Source organism: Hemitrygon akajei, chromosome 8, assembly GCF_048418815.1.
Source record: "Hemitrygon akajei chromosome 8, sHemAka1.3, whole genome shotgun sequence".
NCBI lineage: Eukaryota > Metazoa > Chordata > Chondrichthyes > Myliobatiformes > Dasyatidae > Hemitrygon > Hemitrygon akajei.
Window position 1 is genome coordinate 119,040,156 of NC_133131.1, and position 18,929 is coordinate 119,059,084.

Consider the following 18,929-nt stretch of genomic DNA (forward strand, 5'->3'; position numbering starts at 1 on the left):
GACAATAAACTGGACTGGTCAAAGAACACTGAGGCTGTCTACAAGAAGGGTCAGAGCTGTCTCTATTTCATGAGGAGACTGAGGTCCTTTAATATCTGCTGGACGATGCTGAGGATGTTCTACGAGGCTGTGGTGGCCAGTGCTATCATGTTTGCTATTGTGTGCTGGGGCAGCAGGCTGAGGGTAGCAGACACCAACAGAATCAACAAGCTCATTTGTAAGACCAGTGATGTTGTGGGGGTGGAACTGATCTCTCTGACCGCGGTGTCTGAAAAGAGGATGCTGTCCAAGTTACATGCCATCTTGGACAATGACTCCCATCCACTCCATAATGTACTGGTTAGGCACAGGAGTACATTCAGCCAGAGACTTATTCCATCGAGATGTAACACTGAATGTCATAGGAAGTCTTTCCTACCTGTGGCCATCAAACTTTACAACTCCTCCCTCGGAATGTCAGACACCCTGAGCTAATAGGCTGGTCCTGGACTTATTTCCACTTGGCATAATTAACTTATTATTATTTAATTATTTATGGTTTTATATTGCTATATTTCTTCACTATTCTTGGTTGGTGCGGCTGTAACGAAACCCAATTTCCCTCGGGATCAATAAAGTATATCTGTCTGTCTGTCTGTATCCATAGGATGCTCAAAGCTGCTGTGCAGGTTGATCATATTGTTAAGAAGGCATATGGTGCATTGGCCTTCATCAACCATGGGATTTGAGTTCAAGAGCTGCAAAGTAATGGTACAACTATATAGGCCCCTGGTCAGACCCCACTTGGAGTACTGTGCTAAATTCTGGTCACCTCACTACAGGAAGGATATGAAAACTATAGAAAGGGTGCAGAGGAGATTTACAAGAACGTTGCCTGGATTAGGGAGCATACCTTGTGAGAATACCTTGAGTGAACTTAGCCTTTTCTCCTTAGAGCGACGGAGGATGAGAAGTGACCTGGTAGAGGTGTATAAGATGATGAGAGGCACTGATTACGTGGATAGTCCAAGGTTTTTCCCCAGGGCTGAAATGGCTAACACGAGAGGGCATAGATTTAAGGTGCCTGGAAGTAGGTACAGAGGGGATGTCTGGGGTAAATTTTTTATGCAGATAGTGGTGAATGCATGGAATGGGTTGCTGGCGACTGTACTGAAGGTGGATACAATAGGGTCTTTTAAGAGGCTCCTGGATAGGTACATGGAGTTTAGAAAAATAGAGGGCTATGGGTAACCCTAGGTAATTTCTAAAGTACATGTTCAGCACAGCATTGTGGGCTGAAGGGTCTGTGTTGTGCTGTAGGCTTTCTATGCTTCTATGTATTTATACTCATTATCATCATACATTACAATTTACAGATTAAATATTTTTAAATATTTTTCTGAACTATTGCATCGGTAAAATAAATTGAAACATAATGGAGAATTTGAAGTTAATTGCAAACCATAACATTCAAAATAAGTTACTTATACATAAAACAAATCAATTATAATTCCAAGAGGATTGTTTAAGATACGAATGTCCATTTGGGGGCAAGTTGTGGTTGTCAGAATGAATGTTCTTCCAGTGACACTATGCTTGATTTGTAAGGTTCTAAATACAGGATGGTCTAAATTTACATGAGCTGGTATGTCACACAGGATTAAATTACAGTCATTGGAGTATACAAAATGGCATAAGGCTGTCTTTATTTTTCATCTCTGTTATTTATTTCTTGCCTTTTCAATTTTACCATTTGCCGATGTTAAAGCCCCAATATGTTAGTGGGTGCAAATCATTTCAAACTATTTTTACACAGAGGCATTTTCAAAATTAAATAATATAGTATTCTGATTATATATTGAAAACTAATATTAACTCATATTAACCATATGCTCAACAGTACAGTACACAACTCCCCATTGTTTTGGAAGAATCAAAGAGTATTTGTGTACAAATGATTGAATAAGTCTTCACTTGGGGCTTGTGATTTTTAAGGGCTAGATTGTAAATACTCTGATTCTCCAAACCTTTCTGAGTACCAAAGAAATTCCAAGCAGAATTTAAAGCTGACAGTTGTTAACAAATTAATAGCACAATTAAGAAGGAGGTGAAGTGTAGGTGAATTCAAAGTCAAATCATGTATTGAAACAAAAGAGCGAGAAAGGAACACATGTGAGTTAATTTTTAGTGCCAGAAAGGTTGACATGCAGTAATTAACATTTAGCAGATTAATTTAAACATAAGCTGACTTGACATTTTACTCTAGTGAGTTTGTTATGCATTTACCATGGCTTTTTACTACTTTACATATTTCAATGGAGCTCTACGTGAGTTATTGGTTTTCAAGAAGTCTTAATATATCTAATTTCTAATTTATACCATTCACTTAATGATTAAGACACCAGAGACCAAAGGAAGTTGATGATCTGCTGAAATTAGAACAACCATTCGGGATCATAAGATCACAATGCTTTACCATCCCCTGAGCGACTTGCTGGTTTGAAGCCATCTATTCTTGACTGTGATCAGTTTGTGAAATAGCAATATGAAATCAATGTATTAGGGTTCATGGAAGTCAGCTTTGTTCGGTCTCTTAGTTTAGTGTGAGCACCACTTGCCATGTCAGTGTCCCTAGCTGCTCTTGAAAAGGTAATAATAAGTCATCTTTATCAAACACCGTGGGAGTACAATGAGGGAGGTTGAAAAAGAAATGGTGACCTATTTGTAAATCATGATGGTGTGTGAGTTTGGAAGAGATGCCTTAGAAAGTGTTCTCTGCAGCCGTGGTTTTATGGTAGTTGACTGAGGGTTTGTCTAGGCTCTCTTATCACATTGTTTTGCTCTGCATGGAAGTCAAGTTTTGCAAATATTTTTGAGACTGCATGAATTCCAAGTAAGTGCAGACTTCTTCTACATACTTCATTTTTGCTTTGGATTTGCTGGCGAGGCAATTAGTGACACTCTCCACGGAAAGCCTAGCTTCTGACTTGGTCTTGTAGCCACATATGTTATATTGGTGGACAAAGATGAACCCAGAATAGAATGTGGTGAAATTTGTCTACTTATATAATGTCAAAGGGATTTGCTCCTGTTTGGAATTGACATCACCTGTCACTTAGCATTTACCAAACCACATTCAAACAAAGATCAGTCTCTGTCAGGGGGACAGATTGCTTCAGTATCTGAAAAGCTGAAAATGGAACTGAACATCATGATGAAGAGCCAATCATTAATTTTATTAATTCAATAAATAAGATAGTTCAAAAAGTTCAAAGTAAATTTATTATCAAAGTACAGTACAAATATGTCATCATATTGCAACCCTGAGATTCATTTTCTTGCAGGCATTCACAGAAAGTACATGAAACACAATAGAATCAATGAAAGACCACACCCAACAGTTTCGACAAATAACCAATGTGGAAAAGACAACAAATTGTGCAAATACAAAGAAAGAAAAATAAAGAAATAACAATAATAACTAAATAAACAATTAACAACGAGAACATGAGATGAAGAATCCTTGAAAGTGAGTCAAGAGGTTGTGGGAACAGTTTAGTGACGGTGCGAATGAAGTTATGGCCTCCGGTTCATGAGCCTGAATACTATGGAGTATTAAGTGTTCTCAAACCTGATGGTGTAGGTCTTGAGGCTTCTGTAACTTCTTTCTGATGGCAGCATTGAGAAGAGAGCATGGCCTGGATGGTGAGGGTCTCTGATGAAGGATGCTGCTTTCCTGTGACAGAGCTTCATGCAGATGTTTTCAGTGGTGGGGAGCGCTTCACCATTGTTAGACTGGGCCCTATCCGCTGCTTTTATAAGCTTTTCCATTCAAGGGTATTGGTGTTCCCATACCAGGCTATGTTGCAACCACTTAACATACTCTCTACCACACCACTATAGAAGGTTGTCAGATTTTCAAATGACACACTGAATCTTCACAAACTTCTAAGAAAATAGAGATGCTGACGTGCTTTCTTGATAAGCAAAATAAAGCAAAAAGTTGTAAGCAAAAGCAAGTTTCAAAAGCAGTGAAGGCTAATGTATTTCTTGTTGTATTTTCTTTATTGAATTAATGTACACAAAATACAACCAATGGTGAAAGAATTAGTTTAACCACCAAGTACCAATAGCTTGAAGGTGATAAGGGAATCAGATTTATTCTTCGAAATAACTATTAATTTCAATGGTCAATTGCAATAATAACTAAAATGATAAAATATTTTACAAAGGCAACGTTGTTTCAAATTTCAGTAAGATAGATCAGTAAAAATTGATAAGGAAGGCTTATTAAACATTGTTAACAAAGGAAATTTGTATTTGTCAAGTATTATTAAACTCCATTTCACATCAGGTATTTAGGCTCAAGATATTAATCACCCATTGACTTGGAAATATACAAAAATGTTTTCATTGATCATCTATGACTCATATTCAACATCGGAATTACACTTCCCATAACAGACTAACTTTCAAGGCCAGTGCTAACACATATTAATTAACTCGAGTCCTTAGTACGATGCACTACAGAGCTACTACCTCTTTGATTTCCTTGGTTTTGATTCCTCAGTGTCAATGACTGAAATAATATATTAATTGGCATTTGAGGGAGATGTCCAATATTTATTCAGTGGGAAACCCGTTACATCTAAATGGAACACTACACACGAACTTCAATCATCTGTGATAAGCACACTCATTCTTCCAATTCTATAATGAATATTTTAAAAACATCTATAGAAAAACACAAACTGGACTATCTGCAAGGGTCTCTGGCCAACGTTTAATGCCCTCATAAATGAAAATCTATTTCCATACTTCAAAACGTCACTTATTCCTTCCTTCTCTTTCTTTGCCCATTATCTGTTACATTATCTTACTTTTCATGTTTTTCAGTGAAGATGGCTCACTTTCTTTTCTCATTTTCCTTTCACTTCTACCCATTCATCATGTGATTTCTTCCCTATCACGTTAATAGGATTTCCTTTTCTTCTGCAACAATATTCTGTCTCCTGTTCTTTATTCTTGAGGCCTTGAATCAACTCGAATAGAATGCAGGTACAATAATAACATTTAAAAGACACTTGGACTCGTACATGGATAAGAAAAGCTTTGAGGTTATGGGCCAAATTTGTGCAGATGGGCGTCTTAGTTGGGCTGAATGATCTGTGCTGACGGGGCTGTTTCCTTATAATGTATTACTCAATGACTTCATGACTTCCAAATGCATAACCCTGCAGTTTGGAACTAATAATGTGACAATTATTGCTACCATGCTTTGGTAATGCTGTTCGCTCAGACTGTAAACATAGAATTGTTAGAATCTTGGGACAGATAACCATAAGTTATGATTTTGAATTACCTATATTAAGACATGTCTGTTTTTAATTGAAATAATTAAAAGCACAATGATGTACAAACAGATCAGGCAATTTGAAAAGAATGCTCTAGATGTTTTATCTTATCCTTTAGGGCTTGTCCACTACTCACCACATCATGATGAGAACTGGAAATATAACATTTACCACTGTTTAATCACATCACTATTAGTTGCTTCAATAGTAGATGATTGTTGAATGGAATTCATTGTAACTTTTTGGCAAGCTTCGAGTAAAATACACACAGAACCATTGTTAGCGCTCATGGAGTGATAAAACGTGAGCTCACACTTGAAGTTTGTTTGTAGTGAATGATTTCTCTCAGAAACCCTGTAAGAGGCATTTCCTACAAGGAGACAAATAGGGTGCTCATATACCATGGAGAAAACTTGAACTGAATAGTACACCTGATTCTTTATTTAGGTGTGAAGTTTTGAAAGCTGGGGGCCAGCTGGAGAATAGATAACAGATAAGACTTAAAGACGGTGGTTGAACTTAAAATGAAGACAGAATGGAGAATACAAACTAACAGGATTAATCTTCTCTGTCATTCTTTAAATCAAGAATTGAACTCACATTTGAGCATCGCTGTTGGACAGGGGGAAAATGGCAGGATACCAGTACTGGTTTACTATCCAGTGACTCCTGTTGGAAAATCTGCTTCTGAGCAGTGGGTGTGGTCAGAGTTAGCCACATTGTGACATCCATCTCAATGGGCAAATAGCCTGCCAACATTCAAAGCACAAGCTCATGTGCTTGGCTGTAGTATCAGAGGGCTTCCAGCGCCCTCCGAACAATGGTTCAGCATGAGTCACCATCTCTAGGAGGACAGAAAGAGGAAGGAAGCTAATAATGAATGCAGGCACTTGTCAGAGCCGTCCTAGGTTAAAACAAAGGTATACATTAAGGTGACTCTCAAAATTACAAATTGACTTTTAATTGCAGGGGGAAAAGTGGATGAATCTGCTCACACTATAAGTAGGTTATATACATGAATAACCAGCTGGATGACTTACAGTTTTTATAAATATCATTGGAATTCTCTCCCCTCTTTCCACCCTGCCAAAACAGACCTAAACATGTAACTTTGATGCCTGCAGTCACCATTCAGTGTTTGCACATGCACATCAAAGACAACACAAAAAATACACAAACAAAGTTAAACAAAGTTGTACTACCTTACATATACTGTGACACTTCTAATTCAGGCTTAAAACTAACTAATGGTACCATTGTGATTATGTAGGGTACACACTTCAAAAACATGCTCAGTTCAGCTAAATATTTGCATTTTAAAAGAGTATTTGTAAAATACCCCAAATAAAACATGAACTTGAATTGCTTTGATTCTAGCTATGAGGCCTTTGGGTTAGAAATATACTTATATGGTGCTAATATATTCCTAAACCATGCATCAATTTGATTACAAAGTACATAGCATCTTCCCTGTGGGATGGAATATGATGAAATTGTGATGAATTTTATAAAATAATTCTACATTTATACGTTACAATTTCCCCAACCCCTGGATCATTTTACTTCTCATTTTCAGTCCTAAGTATTGATTACTCAGGTTTCGATTACCATTAATAAGAGACAAGTGAGAGTCTTTCAATATTTTCTTGCAACTGCATGGCATGTGACAATAGTATGATCCATGTAACACCACGTATCAGTAACTGAGAGGCGACAAGAATTAAAGCTGCATTACTTAATAGTTCTATTCAAAAAGACAAAAATACAAGATTTGTTGATACCGCCCTTTTCTAAATTCACTCTTGAAAATTAAAAAAAACTGCCAATTTTTGTAATTATTTTAGATAGTAATCTTCCTGTCAATCCCTCATAATTCCACTGGACCCACTTCTACAACTATCAGAAAAAAATGCGGAAGACTGATCCACGGTCATCTAAAGTCCGATCAACCTGCTAGCAGGATGCACGTGAGAGGACTGACAAATTGTGCTTGACAGTGATGCTTCATCGAAAAATTTCCAAATTAATTAAGGAATCTAAGTAGTGAAACCAGCAAAGACTGAATGGAAGTATATGATAATTTCCTGGATGTATTACCATCACAAGTGTGGCAATTTCTACCTCTATTAAGTAGCGCAGCTTTAAGTCAGTGCTTAACTGAACTCAGGACTCCGCTTCCCCTCTGCCACTGCAGGCACAACTTCTTCGCCTTTTGCTTCCATTGTTACGACGACTGTTTCTGTGTTGGCGACATGTGGACCCATGCTTGCGAGACCATCTCCATTAACCTCAGGAGGTGCTGCTGCATTAACATCTGCTGTTGCTTCTTTACCTGTCATCTCGCCTTTTGAACTTTCTCCCACATTTTTGACAGCAACCTCTTGCCCTTCCGCTCCACTTCTTTCATTTTTCTTTCTTATATTTATATGGAAAGGTTTTGAATCAACAATGGATTTTTTGATTCTCTCTCCAGAAATCCTTATCTTCTCTCTCTGGTCTGGGGGGACTATAGTTGCACTCAGCCGGTTCATCCGCTTCCCTAAGTTTTGTTTGGTTTTTTGCATATTCTCTCTTGAGAAAACCTTCTTGATATCATCCACTCGTTTCATGCCTGATTTCTTGAAGCGTGCGGCTGCGGTTTCTTCATGGTAAACGAACTCCTCGTCAGAGGACAGGTCTGGTGGTGGTGTGGCTGCTGTTGAAGTGTGCTCTTCAGTTGCAGTTGCACCCCCTTCGTTAGGAAGTTTTTTATATGTTGTGGAGGAAGGCATTTCATTTTCTTCCTGTGAAAGTACAAAACAGGTTTTATTCCAGATTTCTCCCTCACAATATATTGGATTTCCTTTGTGAAAACTGCAGATCATTTTGTGCTTAGACAGCTAACATTTCTTTTCAATTGTATCCATCCACACAATGAACTCTGACATATCCAAGCAAATTCATTTTATACCAGCTTCTCAGTGAAAACAATAAACCTCTTTTATGGATCCATGATTGCATGGACACACTGTCAGCCTTCTTTAAACTGCCTGTTCATTTGATTCATAAAAGCTATCATCAAGATTTTGATAAGAAATTGGAATAATCATCAAAGGTGCTAACTCTGCATGATTCCAACAGGCCATTACTACAATGCTTCCACTTTCTCACATGTATTAATGTTTAAAAGGAGAAAGATTTCCTAAAAATATTTGATACTGGCATTTTACAGTTTAATTTACTGAAATTACCGAATTACTAAGAAAAGACAGAATTGCCTTAGTAATAATGTTCTTAAATGTTATATAAAAATGGAACAAAGAGTATGGCACAAGTAAATTCAGTAAACCAGAAAAGAAGTTGAAAATGCTCAGCAGTCAGGCTGTATCTATGGGGAAAGAAACAGTCAGAATTGAAGGGTCTTTGACTTGGAACGTTGACAATGTTTCTCTTTCTGCAGATGCGGCCGGACTTGCTGTGGATTTTACAGCATTTTCTGTTTTTGTTTTAGAATTCCAGCATCCGCATTTTTTTTTATTTTCAAGTAAATTGGCACTGAGTATTTTTATATTCCCACATACATGTTTTGTATGTGTATTCAAATGATTCTGCACCAGCCCACACCTTGTCTAGTAAGTACTCAAGATAAACAGATTATAGATGCTCCAACAACTTTGATCAGCCTATGGCACCAAATTAGCTGAGCTGTGGTAAATTCATTATGTATGGTCTGTGCCCAGCAGCAAAAGAGGAAAAAAATCAGAGCTGCCTCATGGTTTTTCCACACAGTGACCTCTGAAGAGGACAAACACGCAAGGCCTGTAGATGAGGTCAGGATTAGATGTGTGTCAAGTTCATCATTACCTTTGAGGTTGACTAGCCTGCTAATAATAACAGAATTTTATGTCAACTAGCATGGCAAATGCTACTTCACAAAAGGCCTTCTTTTGAGAAGAGATAAATTGAACTTGAATATTAACAGATTTTGAAAAGTTGAGTTACATAAGCGGAATTTCTGCATGACTATTAATCATTCCCTATTCCTGTTTTAAGATGTAATACAGGACGTTAACTGTCAGCTGTTACAATAGATAGAGGTCATTGATTCTAATATTAAGTGAAGTACTGGAGTCTTCCATTACTGCAAGTCTCTGGCATCCATTTGAAAGATACAATTATCTCATCAGTAGATATACAAAGATGTTAAAATAACTCCCAGAGCAACTTTCCATTGTCATTAATTAACTTACAATGGTGTGTGAACAAAAGTAGCATTTGACTTTGTGAAGCATCTTCACATTTCCAGGTCCACTTCTATGTATAAACTTTACTAACTATCTTTTCAAAAATAACTCTGTGATGTGAGTCAGAAGGAAGGCCAAATACGGATATGCATATTGTTTTTCATATAGACAGCAAATAGCCACTCTTGCCCAGCCATTAACCTTCAATACAGATGGCACGAGGCCGACTGGTGTATTAATACTACTCACACTGCCAAATGAATTTTCCATCTGTTACTCGTTTCTGGTGATTTATTGTTTCAGTAATTTTATTTAAAGGGCAGTATCACACAAAAGCGGAAATATTTTCTTGGAATTGTGCAAATTATAAAACATCTGACGAATTTCCTGACTTAAAAATTCAGCTGAACACCCTCAGCAAATACCCTTCTGGATAAACTTCACAGAATGTTAGCTTGGTGGCAGCTGTGACTTGTTCTTCAGGTCATGCTTTCAACACCAAGTATAGAATCTTAAATTCTTCAACCTAGTCTGAGCTAAAGAGACCACTTCAAAAGGATCTTACCTGGAATATGATGACACGGAATTTATTCCTTTTGAGCAGCTCGCGGTGATTACCTTCAACCTTTTTGACCTGAGCATTGGTTTTATCTAGTCGTTGTCTCACATCTTTCACATTTGCGTTGATTTTTTGGGTTTTCTCCAGCAACTTTGCTACTGTGTTATCTGTGGTCAAATGAGCCTTATTGAGTTTTGCCACATCGAGTTGTATCTCTTTAACGGTGTTTTCAATTTCCAGTTGCTGTATCTCCATTTTCCGCTGAGTCTCATTAACACTATCAACAATCCCCGCCACTTTCTCTAGGAGATTAAAAATGGTTAATGGGTCAAGTGGAGCGACATCCCCTTCACCTGTGGCGGAGGCGGATAAGTCAAAAGCAAGGTTGCTAGAATCTGAATGCACTCGTTCCTCGGCCATGCTTGTGCTGGTTGAGAGAGCTCTCCCCTATGCCTAATTTAAAACATGAACGGTGTGTAAGTCTGAGCTAGAGGATCTCCAACCAATGCTGTGTTTCCCCTGTGCTGGCAATGAGACATCAATCAGCCATTCTCATAGATCACCAGAGACTAAAAGGGTAGAGTGACTTCACCTCTCTTTGAAAGACACCCATATATTGTGGCTGTCATGAATCCATCTAGAATTATTTGCATGCTTGGGTGCTCAAAGGCAAATTCTAATCTTGAGTTGGAAAATACCTTTGACTCCCACATTGCTGATCGAACAGCTGTAAAATCTGAAATCTTATCTTCCAGCCCTTTAAACTGCCTCTTTATTTTGGTCTTTACTATATAGAACAAGGTGTCGTTAGGCAGAGTTTTAACAAACATGAATATACACACATCAGAAATCAAAATAGTTGCTTTAGTAATGCACAAGCATGTGTCTTTCTATACTGTGCCAAAAATTTTTTATGGATTTTAGGCTGAATTTGTTTTTGGTTTGCAAACCTAGGTGTAAGTAACCTCACCATGTCTTTTCAGAGATGGAGAAAATGGAAATGATTTACTAAAAAATTAGTGAAGAATTAACTAAAATCATCATAAAGCAACTCTTCTGCCCACTGATACTTATGTTTTCAAAAATCCTCAATTTTTGAACTTTTCTAGAAAACTAATATAATTGACGGCATAAAGGTAGACTGACAGTTTATATAAATAAATACTGAGATAGCTAGCATCCTCTGTGTGTGGGTCTTTAGTATCCATTCTATCCTCTTCTGCTGGCTCACCCAGCTGTGATTCAAGTGTGCTGACAATAACTACACATTTACACCTGTTCAGTTTTGTTACCAGACCACCTGGAAATAGCTTGAATTACAGAAGACACAGGGAAACAAAGTGTGTAATTCATAGAATTTTAAATTAATTCTGGAAAACATAGCATTCTGAGAAATCAAGTTCTTTTTCACCTCAATACAAATCATCTTTACAGGGTGGGAAAGGGAACCATTCTGTAATGAGTTTTCTACTTGGACCCGCAGCTAAAGAAACATAAAATAAAGCTCCTTCTTATTCATTTTTATTACTATCAGTGAAATTAAATAGATATGCTGTTGAAAATGTTATGGAAATTTATTGAGATTCAATTATTTCCAGCTCCTGTATACCCCTAAAGACAGTGACTGATGCCTTAATGTGTTTCCACAGCACAGCCAGCCACTCATTTGTTCACACAAGAGATTAAGTGTCACATCAGGCAGGTTATTTGGCCATGAGATGGGACACAGTTGAGTCATTTCCAGCAATCAGTACATTTGAGTGTGTCATTATGAGGCATTTATCCCAGATTTATATATCAGCAATGCAAGAAAACAGGACAAGATGGTCTCCAATGGAATATTTGTTTGCATCATGGCTCAGTATTTGGGAAAATAATTTTGCCATGACGTTTTAGAATCAGAGCAAAATCATTCCTTGATTAAAAAAAAAATGCCACTGAATTTCTTTCACTTATAAATGTGAGATAGACAGACGTAGCAACCACAGTTGTGCTTCTGACCCTGATTCACCTCTGGTGCAAGTGGCACAAAGAAAGAGTGGCTGATGATTCTCCTCACTGTGATCGCTGGTCACAGCCTCAAGGTAAGGGGTTCGTCATTCAGTGCTTAAATGAATAAGAAATGTCTTTATCTGGCTGCAGAGGCCTTGTAATTGTGGTGTTCAAGACAGAGACTGATTTGCTTTTGGATATTTAGCAATTCAGGGATATGGTGTTACTCCAGAAGGTGGCATTGAGGTGAAGATCACAATCTTCTTGAATAATTGAGCAGGTACAAGGGACCGACTCCTGCTTCTACTTCATATGCTCTGAAATGTTACATGTTAAATGTTACATGGGGTGAAGATGTTACTAAAAACTGAGGAGGAAGAAGGAAAGTTGAGCCTATTGGGCCTGAACACCTCCCTCTGCAACTGGATCCTAGACTCCCTGACTGGGAGATCTCAGTCAGTCCGGATCGGGAGCAGCATCTCCAACACCATCACACTATGCACGGGGGCTCCCCAGGGTTGCGTACTCAGTCCACTGCAGTTCACTTTGCTGACCCACGACTGTGCTGCAATACACAGCTCGAACCATATCATCAAGTTCGCCGATGACATAACCGTGGTGGGTCTCATCAGCATGAATGATGAGTCAGCTTACAGAGAGGAGGTGCAGCGGCTAACGGACTGGTGCAGAGCCAACAACCTGTCTCTGAATGTGAACAAAAGAGACGGCTGTTGACTTCAGGAGGGCACGGAGCGACCACTCCCTGCTGAACATCGATGGCTCCTCAGTAGAGATCGTAAAGAGCACCAAATTTCTTGGTGTTCACCTGATGGAGAATCTCACCTGGTCCCTCAACACCAGCTCCATAGCAAAGAAAGCCCAGCAGCGTCTCTACTTTTTGCGAAGGCTGAGTAAAGTCCATCTCCCACCCCCCCATCCTCATCACATTCTACAGGGAGAATTCTATTGAGAGCATCCTGAGCAACTGCATCACTGCCTGGTTTGGAAATTGCACCATCTCGGATCGCAAGACCCTGCAGCGGATAGTGAGGTCAGCTGAGAAGATCATCGGGGCCTCTCTTCCCACCATCACGGACATTTACACTACGCGCTGCATCCGCAAAGGAAACAGCATTATGAAGGACCCCATGCACCCGTCTTACAATCTCTTCTCTCTCCTGCTGTCTGGGAAAAGGCTCCAAAGCATTCAGGCTCTTACGACCAGACTATATAACAGTTTCTTCCCCCAAGCTATCAGACTCCTCAATACCCGAAGCCTGGACTGACACCTTGCCCTACTGTCCTGTTAATTATTTATTGTAATGCTGGTACTGTTTTTGTGCACTTTATGCAGTCCAGTGTAGGTCTGTAGTCTAGTGTAGCTTTCTCTGTGTTTTTTTTATTACGTAGTTTAGTCTAGTTTCTGTACTGTGTCATGTAAACCATGGTCCTGAGAAACGTTGTCTCATTTTTACTATGCACTGTACCAGCAGTTATGGTCGAAATGACAATAAAAGTTGACTTGACTTGAAAGAGCTACCTGAAACGATTAATCATTTGAATGTTATGAGAAAGAAGCGTTACTCTTGTACTTTGCTTAGCATGCGGCATGTGATCCCAGGACTGATGTGGCCAATGAAAGCAGTGCAGAAGGGGGTGATTATTGTATGAGAACAAGAGAGATGTATCACTGACAACAGTGCAGTGCTGGGAACCTGAGGTGAACCTCTGTCCATCCCTCTGCAGTGCTGGGAATCTGGGAATCATGAACGCATCTAGGGTCCAGCAGTGGATGGTCCCGCAGCTCCTTGCTGGTGTTGGGCAGGTTGGGACAAGCACTGCAGCCACTCCACACTGAGATGAGAGACTCAGGAATGCACCCGAATCAACAGGCAGGTCTGGATCGCTGCTCGGGACTGGCAGTGGATGCTCCATGTGCTGACAGATAACCCAAACCTTACAGTCTCCTCCATCAGTTCCTGTCAATGTGACGGAAGCTATCATCTACCCTCGTCTTGTTTTCCTACGTAGCTCTTCCCAGCACTCATATTTCACCATGGTAACGAACTCAGTGGTAGGTGGGAGCAGGGGGTGGTGGTCGACAGTGATGAGGGGAGGAGTGGAAGATACAGTCGAGATTACAGCACAGATGTTACAGAAGCCTAAGAGCACGTACCATCAGGCTCAAGGACAGCTTCTATCCCACTGTCATCAGACACCTGAATGGACTTCTTGTCCTATATATGGACTCTTGGCTTCACAGTCTACCTTGTTGTGATCTTACACTTTACCACTCACTGTCCTTTTTCAGTAGCTTTTACACTTTATTCCACATTGTTATTGTTTTACTTTAGTCCAGCACAAAGCACTGTGTGGCGATTGGATCTGTATAAACAGTGCACAAGGCAAGCATACTTGAACCTTGGCACACGTGATAACAATAAACCAACAACAAAATCAGAACATCAAGCAGAAGTGATGAGCACAAGATTCTGGTGGACTGTCAGCACAAGGAGAAGGGACTGCCAGTTCCCAGTTGTGGCCTGCATTCACTGTGCCATCCACAGTGAGACCACGAACCCTACATCCTAGTGCCAGTGCCAGGCTCCACAAACGGCCACAGAACTATTCATTGCCATGGAAGGTCCAGCAGAAGGCCAGGATTCACATCACACGTCTGGTGGAACTGGCTCATTTTAAAGTAACTTGGGGGATATACTGTATCTGTGAGGCTTTGCACTGAAACATCTAGAATGCAATTATGAATCAACACTCTGAGTGGCAGTAAGAAATGGTGTATCACTGTGCACTGTACTTTGAAACTATTTCCTTCCCTGGTCCATGAGAAAACTCTTCCTTCCTGATGCAAGTTAGTGTTTTATACAACTCTAGGTGCTGCCAATAGGTCACTGCTCAAATGTATTTGCAGCTTTACATCCTTTTCTGGAAATGCATGGTTTTGCATTTTGTGAATAAATAACATTAATGCACTGTTTGCACCAAGAGTATTTTGCTGAAGTGTACAATTAAGATTAGATCCAATAGCTAGCTTTTTCAGCACTACGTAATTTTGAATTGATTTAACACAGAGCATATTGCACATTAATGATCCTTTCTGGGTTGAATCAGGCAAATTGGAAAATTCAACAATATGTCTCTGATGTTTTCAGGAACCACAGTGGCTGCAATATAATTTCTACATTAAGAGTACACGATATATCCATGAGGAAAATTGCAGGTAATCTTGGTCCACATTATCCTGGAGTTGCACTGGAATATCACCTCATCCCTAACAACTCTGATCTCTGAGTGACTTCACGGTATTCTGTCCTCTAATCTTGAGATTTTTTCTCACCCACACAATCACCATGGTCCCTGAAAACAAGAGCAACGAATTGTCTTTTGATCTCAGTTTCACCCCTTCAGCTAAGCTGCCAGGCTTCCTGACCTTCCTCTCTCCAAAATGCTCAACAGATCTCCCCTTCCCCGCCTACAACTGCCATGACTCCTCATCCCTATTCCTGTGCTGAAATGCTCCCTGCCCCATAAAATTACAAATTGGGACTCCTCGAAGCTACACATTTTCCAGTATTAACCACCCCCCAACCACCACCATACATTCTAATCTTAATTCCTCTCTCCCTCTCCTCTTTGGAAACGTCTGAAAGACATTTGGGCAGATACATGTGTACAAAAGGTTTAGAAGAGTATGAGCCAATGCAGGTAAATGGAGCTAGCTCAGGGGACTAGCATTTTAGTCAGCATGAATGAGTTGGTCTGAAGGGCCTGCTTGGGGTGTATGACAGTATATAACTCTATGACCATATGGACCTAATCCCCTCTCTGTTGGCACATTCCATTCTCAAGCATCCTCTCACTGCACATTCTGTGTTTAATCCTCTCTCTTCATCGCGTATTCCAGTCTTAATTCCCTCTTCCTTTAATCTCTCCTCTTCACCACATTCCTCCTTAATCACCTTTCCTCACCACACTTCCCAATGATATGCCTCACTAACTACTCAGTGCTAATCAAAATGTAAAAGCTAACAAAGTTAAGGTGACCACGAACTATGAAAATATATACAAGGATAAATTAATGCCCATTCTGGACTTTATAGTACAAATCTGCTGCCATGTCAACTGTAAATTCATATTTTCTGTGCAGGTCAGAAATAAATGGAAAAAACAAGAGGATGTAATGCTTGCTTCTGTATTGTGCCTTTCACAAACATCAGGATGTTCCGAAGCACGATCTACCTAATCAAATTAATTTGCAGTGGAGTCATTCTTGTAAAAAAGTAAGTGGAGCACTCATTTTGTGCACAACAAGATCACACAAAAACAATAAATAAATGTCAAGTTAATCTATATTAATGAAGTTGGCTTTAGATAAATACTGTCTAGGACATTATAGAGAATTCAGCTACTCTTCTTCGAATTGTGTCTTGGCATATTATGTATGCACCTGAGAAGGCAAACCATACAATCAATTTAACAACTTATTTGTGAGATGCTGAAAGGCACTCTAACAGCATTGCACTCCCTGATATCTGCATTATATTATCAGTTTAAATTGTACATTCAAGTCTCCCGAGTGTTACTTGATCACACAACTCTCTGCCTTGGAGACAAGTGCTATCATCGAACCAGAGCTTTACAGTTTACAGTGCTTTTAAAATACTTGTCAGTTTCAGTGTTACATGGCAAGAAGAGTGTATGGCATGGCTTACTGTTGACAAGTTAAGAAAATAATTCATCGTTACATTTTGTTGGATTATCTCTAAATAAGGTCTTTCAGATTTCTATTTCTTTGATACATACTCAAAATAATTACCAAGCATCATGATCCAAGATTTAAAGAGAATTTAGAATAAAATAAAACTTATTATCTTTTTATGAAATAAAAAGACAAGATCATCACTGCAATACCATTGATTTGAAAATAAACTAGAACAATTTCACTCAGTTAAACTGCAGCATTATATTTGAAAATTGACAATCTGATAAGAAGCTGAAGGAACAACTGTGTAAAATAAACCTTACAGAATTTTGTCAGATCTGAATTACGAAATAAGATGGCACAATTTTCTCTTTGCAGAGGTTAAAATTATATTGTGTTCTAGAATATAGTGATAGCTGACTTCAAGACATCCTACAACCTGAAGAGGAGCTGAACCATGAAGCTTTGTTAAGCCACAATCCCTGTTACACAAACCCAGTAGATGACACTGTTGTAATTTTAGTACCATTTTTAAAGTAATTTCAAGTACAGCACATTTTAATAATTACAGTGTATTTTATCACAGTGTGATAGTGACAAATAACAATGTATTTAACTTTTTAAACAATTTGAATCTTAGTGAAGACACCAAATGATCAACCTAGTCTTTTCTAAAAAGAGAAATCATTTTTGTGTGGCACACATCACATGCACCACCGGTTACATTTATGTGATACTAAATTTACACCAAGGGAAGCCAAATATAGCTGTAAAGTCAGAGTTATTAGAGCGGTGGCACTCAGATGTCCACCCCATACTCAATCCAAACAGCTTTGAGTTTTAATCTAATCACAGTACACAGTTCCACAAATCATGCAAATAGTGTTTGAAAAGGCATCAATAATTTAAAAAAAAACACCTTCATTTCTTGTAAGGAAAGTCAGTTGTAAACATTTTTCCCTTTCAGAGTCTTTTCTACAGCATGTTCAGTCAATTGTTTTTTGAACCTGTTCAGGCATTTTTCTGCCTTCTGAGTGTCATCTGTAACTTCATTATGAGCATCATGGCAGGTTATTACACAAACATATGTTACTGGCATAAGGAGCAAATTCTGCTCATAGAGTACAAAAATCTTCCTTTCATTAGTATTTTATTTCCATCTCCTCATTTTTCTTATTTTTTTCTGTTTGAATTTTTTCTAGAAATCAAGAACCCTTCCTACTGATGGGGCAGCCCAATTATCAATTACAATCAGACTGTTTAACTTGTTTACCCCAAATGGCAGCATCCTGGTCGTACTACCAGACACAGTAATCCATATGCTGGCAAAGGTCCAGAAAACCAAGGCCTCTGAAACAAAAATCGCTTCTTCTCAGTAAAGAAAAATTATTTGTAATTCAGCAATCAGAGAGACATGATAAATGAAGAAAAAGAGTATAAAGTGATTTAAGCTAGACCATCCTTGAAGAAGTGGTGCAGTCTGCATTAAAATGTCCTAGGTTTTGTTTCTGGCGGCGACCTCGATTATTTTTTGGACATTTCCTGCAAAACAAACAACAAAAATAATCAGTGCTCCAAGAATCTTGCATTCTTCTGAGAGATTTTAGTGCTTTCTGATGCAAACATCAAACATTTCACATCCAGGTGCAGCTCCTCTGACTAAGAATTAAGCCTAGCATAATGCCTATAACCCTGTCGATGCTATGCAACCAGAAAATGGAGAACTTTGTGAAATGCAGAGCAGCTGGGTTCAGTTCCGGATCTTCTGCATGTGAGTGCAACGTGCTATCTTTCTGTGTTCAGTACTCTTGCTCAGGCCTCAATTGATTATAGTGTAAGGTGTAAAAAAACTTGGTATAAGGTTCCTTCTAATCATTGCCGGTCTAATGTGTTCAATATTTGCATTACATAGCCAAATTTGCACACCAAACAGCTAGATTAGCACAGCATGTTGCAAAGGACGTATTGTACCAAATGCAATTTCTTATGCACATCCTGAGCTGCATAATTCAGTAAACTAACATAGAGGACTGGGGCCTCTCAACTGAACGGAAAGATAAAACAAAAGTAAATCTGATGGGCTCTTTCCATACACATCTCTC

At 38.9% G+C, this 18,929-nt stretch overlaps 2 protein-coding genes across 2 annotated transcripts in view; both read right to left on the reverse strand.

Moving 5' to 3' along the window:
• Positions 1-4,025: 4,025 nt before the first annotated feature.
• LOC140732194 (caveolae-associated protein 4-like) lies at positions 4,026-10,702 on the reverse strand. Its single transcript, XM_073054464.1, has 2 exons — positions 10,122-10,702; positions 4,026-8,116 (listed from the first exon to the last, which is right to left on the reverse strand). Exons 1-2 carry the CDS (start codon positions 10,533-10,535, stop codon positions 7,487-7,489), a joined length of 1,044 nt encoding a protein of 347 aa, XP_072910565.1. The 5' UTR covers positions 10,536-10,702; the 3' UTR covers positions 4,026-7,486.
• A 6,367-nt stretch (positions 10,703-17,069) lies between these two features.
• Positions 17,070-18,929, reverse strand: part of LOC140732195 (tomoregulin-1-like) — a 267,865-nt gene continuing 266,005 nt past the window's right edge. Inside the window, exon 10 of the mRNA XM_073054465.1 lies at positions 17,070-18,369. Within this exon, the coding sequence (XP_072910566.1) occupies positions 18,279-18,369 (91 nt within the window). The 3' untranslated portion in view covers positions 17,070-18,278. The remainder of the gene's footprint in view (positions 18,370-18,929) is intronic.

Coding starts and splice junctions, on each gene's coding strand:
- LOC140732194 (XM_073054464.1), bottom strand. CDS start 10,535: ATGGCCGAGGAACGAGTGCATTCAGATTCTAGCAACCTTGCTTTTGAC. Junction 8,117..10,121: donor TCCGTGTCATCATATTCCAG/GTAAGATCCTTT, acceptor GTACTTTCACAG/GAAGAAAATGAAATGCCTTC.